The 265-nt window shown below is 67.9% G+C and overlaps 1 protein-coding gene across 1 annotated transcript in view; it reads left to right on the forward strand.

The window, feature by feature from the left end:
• The window catches only part of LOC103621401 (sodium/potassium-transporting ATPase subunit alpha-2), a 20,932-nt gene that overhangs the window by 3,948 nt on the left and 16,719 nt on the right, over positions 1 to 265 (forward strand). Inside the window, exon 7 of the mRNA XM_017742793.1 lies at positions 155 to 262. Within this exon, the coding sequence (XP_017598282.1) occupies positions 155 to 262 (108 nt within the window). The remainder of the gene's footprint in view (positions 1 to 154; positions 263 to 265) is intronic.

A 265-nucleotide genomic window follows, 5' to 3' on the forward strand; every position in this document is an offset into this window, starting at 1 on the left:
CCAGTGGGTGGCACGGGTGACACCAGGCTGGTCAGTGGGTGACACTGGGGTGGTCAGTGGGTGACACCGAGCTGGTCAATGGGTGACAATGGGGTGCTCAGTGGGTGACACCGCGGGTGTCCCCCACACCCCTGCCAGCTCCCGCTGTCCGCAGGTGCCACCTTCGACAAGCGCTCGCCCACGTGGGCGGCCCTGGCGCGCATCGCGGGGCTCTGTAACCGCGCCGTGTTCAAGCCCGGCCAGGAGAACGTCTCCATCTCCAAGG

This window comes from Corvus brachyrhynchos, unplaced genomic scaffold, assembly GCF_000691975.1.
Source record: "Corvus brachyrhynchos isolate BGI_N302 unplaced genomic scaffold, ASM69197v1 scaffold419, whole genome shotgun sequence".
NCBI lineage: Eukaryota > Metazoa > Chordata > Aves > Passeriformes > Corvidae > Corvus > Corvus brachyrhynchos.